The sequence below is a fragment of the Sturnira hondurensis genome, unplaced genomic scaffold, assembly GCF_014824575.4.
Source record: "Sturnira hondurensis isolate 20B ecotype Veracruz unplaced genomic scaffold, ASM1482457v3 Scaffold0000022, whole genome shotgun sequence".
Lineage (NCBI taxonomy): Eukaryota > Metazoa > Chordata > Mammalia > Chiroptera > Phyllostomidae > Sturnira > Sturnira hondurensis.
Window position 1 is genome coordinate 3813268 of NW_028072653.1, and position 7607 is coordinate 3820874.

The window sequence follows — 7607 nt, forward strand, 5'->3', positions numbered from 1 at the left end:
ACCTAACATGAAGTGATTTTTGGAATTGAACTGTTCAATCTCCTGATTTTCGAGGCAACATCTCTCTCTACGTATTAAACTACAAATGAAAAGAGTTCATTTTACTGTATGTCAATTCAAATTATACAATTTTTTAAAATGTCAAAATGAGAAGCTAATCAAAAGAAAAAACGCCTCTTTCCCAGCCATTCATTCCTGAAGTGAATGGGTAACCCGAACGAGACACGGATCCTGCCAAAGGGTTCAGCTGAGCTGAAGTGGCCCAGAGTGGGGGGTTAGAGTCCAAAGAGGTGAGAAGAATATCATTGCTTGGCACAGGGTGCTGGAGCCTAAACAGAAGAAGGCATTCACTCATGGGGTCATGGCCTAGAATAGGGAGCCCAATGTATGAAGGTTCACAGAATTCACTGAGTGTTCAAAGTAGTTATATAGGAAGAAAACCAAAAAATGACCCCATCAGATTAGAAATGCAAGTTTAAGAGTGAAGTCACGGTTTTTGACACATAGAGGTAAATGTATGCACTATATACACATCAACAACTGCTGACTAGCACACAAATCTTGACCTCAAAAAAACTATTCTCCACCGAGAACCACGATACCTTGGTAAAACTGCTGATTCTTGAGCTGGGGCAGGAAAAGCATAAGCCTGGTATACTGTGTGACAGATTAAGAAATTGCTCAAATTATGATGGGGACGTGTCAAAAGGGCATAAAAGACACCTAGAATGGTCTCACACTGACCAAATCTAGAAAAAATGTTGAGCATCAAAGTAATAGGAGTAAAAGATTTTAACCCGAAAGCATTATGCTGAGTGAAATAAGCCAGGTGTTGAAGGACAAATACCATATGATCTCACCTCTAACAGGAAGCTAAACAACAAAACAAACAAGCAAGCAAAATATAACCAAAGACACTGAAATAGAGAACAGGCTGACAGTGACCAGAGGGGAGAGGGGAGGGAATTTCAGGGGAAATAAGGGAGGGATTTAGAGGAACCTATATAAAGGATACATGGACAACAACTGAGAAGGGTGGAAATGGGAGGGAGGGGGGAGGATGGGGGGTGGGATGGATGGGAGTAATAGACAGAAAACTGTACTTGAAAAATAATTAAATAAAAAAATTTAAAAGAAAAAAGATTTTAACCCACTGAATAAAGTAGGAAATTATGACTCTATAAAGATGCAATAAAATGAAAGTGTGATGAAAACCAAGGTAGTATTTTGAAACTACCTTCCACAAAGTACTTAATTATAAACATAAAAAGAGTAGATTTACAATGGAGAAGACTGGCAGACACCACTTTAAGTAATCACCACCAGAAAAAGAACAAAGTAACATTCTTAAGTCATGATAGTATATAATAAGGACACAGCATCACTCCTTTAGTATTCCTGCCACAGATGCAAAACCTGACTCTAATAATGAAACACCAGACAAAATGAGAAATGAGAAATGCTGTTTAAAAAAAAACAACAACAAAAACATTAGCCTGAAATCTTCAAGCTAGCCTGAAACCTTGGCACTCGCCCTTTTTACGCCAAGGCCATAAAAGTCAAGGAAAAATGAGGACCTGTCCTAGATTCAAGCAGACGAAGACGTGCGGCAACCAGAGTGAAGGCATGGTTCTGACTGCGTCCTCCTGCTGCAAAAGACTTTATTGGAACAACCGAACTTGACCGAGTGAAGGTCTGAGGACCTGCTGGTCATAATGTGTCGTGCTTGTTTCTTGATTTGAATGGTTGTATTGTAGTTACACGTAGTTACATGTAGGAATGAGCATTTCCTTCCAAGGAAATACAAGCTGAGGTACACAGAGATAACTGGACATCACGTCGTGAACTCATATACAAATGGTTCAGGAAAATTAAAAAACAAAACAAAATTCTGCATTGTCTAACTTTTCTGTACATTTGAGATTCTTTAAAATTTATTTTTAAATTAAAAAGGAGATAAAAAGGATAAAATAAAATGCAAAGACAATTCTTACTTCTATGTCTGGACCACTAATACCAAAATGATGTCACCCATTTATAATCACAGACAATAGTTTGGTTTTTGTCACTCATAATGCACTTGCCCAATAACCATATTCACCTCACCCAATCTTTTGTCAGTTAACTGTTTAATTTCTTGACATAAAGTGATCTCTCAAGAAATAATACACACTAATTCAGAGATTTTCATTAACTGTTAAAATTAACTTACTCAGAATATATTTGTAGGTTTTTTCCTTTTCTAATATTCTTTTCAGTAATATAATTTCCTTGTATGAACTGGTATACTTAGACAAAGAGGTACACAATTCCTATGTAGAAAAGTTTATTAATATTACTCTTGCATCACACTTATTACAAGAAAAAAACTTAACTTTCCCTGAAGTCAACCTGTCATTTCATATGATCTATAACCTGGTTTTGTATTAAAAATATAGATTAAATATGAAACTAGCAAAATGCAGCATTTGAAACTTCATGCTGAGCAAAAACAAGTCCAAAAAGGTTACCATGTATCAATAGAATATTCCCCCCAGTATTTAAAATGTTTCCTATGTAAGTCATATTTGAATGCAAGTTTTAGAACCATAATTAAATATATTTTGCAATTAGTTAACTGTGGGCACCCACATTTTTCTTCCCCCACACAATCTGTCCCTTTGACCAAGCTGGCAACATCTGCTAGAGTCCACAGAAGGCAGCGAAACAGCAGCAGTTACTTCTCAAGATTTGAGAAATCTGGTCCACCTTTCGTGTAGTTTCCTGAGATTTCTGCTCCACTGAAGTCAAAACCGGGATTCTAAAAGATACAAAAAATTTTATGGTAAAACTTCTAAGGAAAAATATAAGTAAACCAAGTAAACCAAAAGGAAAATGGTAGAAAGATATGAACTGGCAAATGACAAAAAAAAAAAAAAGGAAATCTAAATGGCCAAAAGACATGTAAAAATATACCAAACTTCACTGTAACCACCACATGGAACTTAAAACCATAAAGTATTTTTCAACTTTCAGACTTACGAATATTTACAAAGCTGACAAGCGTACGGACAAACACACCCGTTCGTGTCAGTGTAGACACAGACTTTAATAGCTAGCACTTCTGAGGCCTTACTATATGCCAGGTAGGGTTTGAAAGCTACACACACATTAACAGAGTTAAGCCCCATAACAATCCTAAGTGAGCATTACCTCAGGCTTTAGAGCTTTGGGAGGGCGTTTCATTTATTCAACAAACATTTATTGAGTTCCTATGGTCTGGAAGACACCATTAATCTACTGTGTAACTCAAGAGTGAACAAAGATTCCTGCTTCTGTGGAGCCTACACTTGATCAGGAGACAAATAATAACCATTAGGTTAGCTAGTGCAGGAGTCAGCAAACTTTCCTATCAGGAGCCAGGCAGTAAATATTTTAGGCTTTGAAGACTACATCGTCTGTCCTAACTGCTCAATTCTGTTCACTGTGCTATAGGAAAAAGTAAGTAAGTAGGGCACAATAAGGGAAATGAAGAGCTTATGGTATTTAAATAAGATGATCAAGACTCAAAGAATGCTCACCAAGGAATGACTTGAAAGCAAGTGTAGGCAAGCTTTGGGAAAAGAGCATTGCAGTCAAGAGAACACAACAGGAATGGCCTGACGTGTTTAAGGAAGAGCAAAAAGGCCTGCACGCTAGAGCAGGATGACCCAGGGGGTCTGGAGGTTCAGGAAGGCCAGGCCAGACTGAGCCTCGTGAGAGACCTTGTCTTGTACTAGTGTGCAAGAGTTCTAAGGAGAGAAGTGATGTAATCAGCCTTGCACTGCAAAAGGACTGCTCTCACTGGGTTAACTGCTATCTTCAGAGGACTGCAGCCTGGCAAAGGGAGAAGTGAGGAGAACAATTAGGTTACTGAAGTCACCCACACAAGACAGTAGAGGACATCCAGACCAGAGTGGCGGTGGCAGTACTAGCAAGGCCTCCTGACAAAATGGACAGGGTGTAAGAGACAGACAGGAACGGAGTATGATTCTGTAATTTTCTTTTTGTTTGAATAACTTGGGTCCATCAATGAAGATGGGGAGGCTAGACGCAGAAAAAATGTGAGAGGGAAGTTAAGAACTTCATGTTGGACGTGTTAAGTTTCATATGCTTGTTAGCCAAGTGGAGATGTTAAATAGGCAATTAGATATGCGAGTCCAAAAGTCGGGAGCAAAGTCTAGACTAGAGAGACACATCTGGAAAACACTACGTAGATGGAAATTTTAACAGTGCTTTGATGCAGTAATTCTTCTCCCAGATGAAAGCACAAAATTTGTTTGAACTAGCAGACATAAATGGAGAAATCTAAATCTTATCAAATGGGAAATATTATAGTACATTCAGACTAGAAAACACCCTGAAGCAGTAAAGAAATAAGCTTTATCTATGTGCACTAATAAGGAAAGAGACTCAAAACAGTATTAAAAAAGAAACCTCACCAATATACACAGCCTGATTCTCCAATCATGTTAGAAACAAAACAAGCCAATATCATGATAAGATGAGACTGAGCCGCCAGGGGCATGGAATGCAGAAATGTTGGTAAAGGACCCTTTAGCTTTTTTACACTTTGGAAGTCTATACCGACTGAGTTTTTATGAATTTATTCATACATTACTGATTTACATTAGATGAATTTAAACTTAGAAATCATGATTATATGAATTCTCAAGAAAATTTGTTAAAAATCAAATCCATACCTAAAAAGGCCAGTCATTTTTCTAGTCATTTATTTTGAAAAATTCTTCTACAGAACTTTTGTCATTTTTATAACCCCATGAGTTCTGGTTTCAAAAAAATATTTCTATATTTTTAAGATGTGTAATGACACATATCATACAGTTATCCGACTTACTTCTTTCTGGAATCGCTCTAATGTAAGCTTTCTTTGCATTTGGTCTTGCACCCAAGGATCAGCTGCATATTCAGATTCTAGAAGAGAAGTCCAACAATTTGCTGCCTCTCTCTTTGTCTTTGTAAGTACAATACGAACCATCTTTCTATCCTCTAAACAAACAAAAATCACAAAGAAATTGGAGTTCATTTATTAAATTATACATTTTCAGAAACCATCAGATAAGCTTGCCATAAAATTGTTAACGCATTTCTATTACTGTATCTTCCAAAGCTGCAAAGACAAAGCACCTACAACAGTGAAAACGTACTAAGTTCCAAGACAAAATTGTTAGACTCTAAGACTTGTAATAGATTACCCTTACCCAAAGTCCATGTTCCCTCATCAGCTATTGTAGAATCAAAGAGCTTGCCCTGAAAAATAAACAAATAAAGTACTAAAAATATAGAAACTTCATTAATTTCATGATTTAAGACTTACCTAATTTCCTATCTAATCCACATATAATTGTCTAATTTGGATAGAACACAGAGATCAAGTTTTATACCATCTCAATCCATGGATAAGTGCTCAGCCGAAAGTTTCTTGCTAGCTAGTGGAAGGGAACCTAGGTTTCACTGCCTGGAGTGTCTACTTTGACTGAGAATGCAGGGTTCTCTAAAGAAAGATCAGGGCTCCTTAAGTTTTATACGATGAAGCAATACTACTGATCACTGATTAGCCAATTAGGAAATGTGTATCTGAAATGTTTTACCAATTAAAATAAATTACAGGAGCTCTCCTGATGAAATTAATAAAAAACATCTTTTAAAATAAACGTTAAGCACTGGTTCAATCTCTTTGTTGGGCAATTTATCATTAAAAAATTATTCTAGCCCTGGTTGGTGTAGCTCAGTGGATTGAGCGCGGGCCTGCGAACCCCACAATCGAACCCCACAATCGCAGTTCAATTCCCAGTCAGGGCACATGCCTGGGTTGCAGGCCAGTTCCCAGCAGGGGACTCACGGAGAGGCAATCATACAGATGTTTCTCTCCTTCTCTCCTTCCTTTCCTCTCTAAAGATAAATAAATAAAATCTTTTAAAAAATTACTCTAGCACATACTAAAAATGACATCCAATTACTTGTTTCTTTTTTCCAGAAACTCCTTTTAAGAAGGAAGCAAAATATAAATTTAACTGAATGCATCTGCTGAAACCTGTTTCAATGTGCTTCTGCCAAATTTTTTTAAATTCCCAAGTTATTGGAATTACTAAGATAAATTTGAACTGTAACCTTAGACCACTGTTCAAGAAACTATCAGGTCATTTAGATCCACGTTGATGTAAATCAATGTCTCTCACATGAATCTTCCTTTTCTCAAAGGCACTGAAAGCACTTCCATAGGAAAGACTAATAGCTAACTTGTGCTGTGTGCTTACTACAAATCAGAAACTACTCCAGGCTCTTTATTCACATGGATACTATGTTATGCTCAAAGCAGTCCTATAAAAATGGTTCCGTAATTACCAAACTTTTTGGAGTCACTGAAAAATTTACTGCCCAAGATTACAAAACTAACGGCAAAACCAGGTAACCTACCAAACAGTTTTCACCATGCCATCCTACATCTTGGGCATGAAATCAGAGAATGGAATCTAATTCCGACTTAACTGAATTTAACTATAAAGCTTAACAAGGCAAAAGTGGACCCCACACCCAAAGGGCGCTGAAGAGAATAAACGGGGTATTATTTCCTTCACACACCTCTTGACCATCTGCTTAACCACTCCAGAAACATGCAGAATTTTTCCAATTTTTCAATAAGAAATTACCTGACATCGATACTATCGGTATTCGATATTAGGTGAACATCGAAAAATCACCTGACATCATTCCTGAAGCCTCATCCCGTCATCCTTAACCTTGACTTTCTTCGCTTCCCTGTAACTATCTTATTATTTTAGCTTTTTTGTGGCTCCCTGCTTGCCGTAACTCATGTTCAGAATCCGTTTCTCTTGTTCGACGCTGTTCTCCCAGCACTTAGGGCGGTGCCTGGAGCAGTGTGTATGGAATATAAATACTTGTTTCTGTATTTATCTAGTTACAGGGTTCTAAACTGAAGACCCGCAGAGGCACAACAGAAGGAGCTTCATTTGGGTTAGTAATAACGTCGGAAAAATGGGCTCAAGTTTCCACGTCAACTCAGGACTGGCCCTGGAGGTGGGACTAGGATCAGACCAAAATCAGGCCAATTGTATCGCTCTTTCGGCCTGCCAGAAAAACCCAACGGCCTTCCAACAGTCTTCCTACTACGGAAACCGTAGGACTTGGGAATTTGGGGAAAGCGCAAGACCCGACCTGCCGCTACCTTGAGGATCTCGCGGCCACCCACCGCCAGCGCCACATGCCGGCTCTGCAGATCACACCGGATATCCTGGGCGCGAGTGCCTGGGGGCACCTGAACTTCAATGAACACCTCCTCCAAGGTCTGGTACCACTGGCCCCACGGCGTCCCGCATGGAACCACCCCACTGCGCTCCTCAAACGGGGCCGACATATTCCAAGTGCCTCCGGGCGGCAGCTGCACGGAGCCTGAGACTGCGTGCGCTGGCTCTGCACGCTCAGGCCACGCCCAGGCCACGCCCAGGCCTCTCCGCTCGGGTCACCACTCATGCGCAGGAGTGCAAGCTGAGGTCTCAGCGTATTTGACTTTCCCTCTCATTGGCTATTTAGGACACTGGCAGAACCCA

At 39.1% G+C, this 7607-nt stretch overlaps 1 protein-coding gene across 3 annotated transcripts; it reads right to left on the reverse strand.

The window, feature by feature from the left end:
• Positions 1-1713: 1713 nt before the first annotated feature.
• On the reverse strand, positions 1714-7530 carry NUDCD2 (NudC domain containing 2). 3 transcript variants are annotated; one of them, XM_037040135.1, is made up of 4 exons: positions 7250-7530; positions 5241-5289; positions 4877-5028; positions 1714-2800 (listed from the first exon to the last, which is right to left on the reverse strand). In XM_037040135.1, exons 1-4 carry the CDS (start codon positions 7412-7414, stop codon positions 2717-2719), a joined length of 450 nt encoding a protein of 149 aa, XP_036896030.1. In that variant the 5' UTR covers positions 7415-7530; the 3' UTR covers positions 1714-2716. The 3 variants fall into 3 exon arrangements, with proteins under 3 accessions (XP_036896030.1, XP_036896202.1, XP_036896116.1); XM_037040307.1 differs by having other exon boundaries at positions 4877-4953; positions 7226-7530; XM_037040221.1 differs by having other exon boundaries at positions 7226-7530.
• Between the last annotated feature and the right edge of the window lie 77 nt (positions 7531-7607).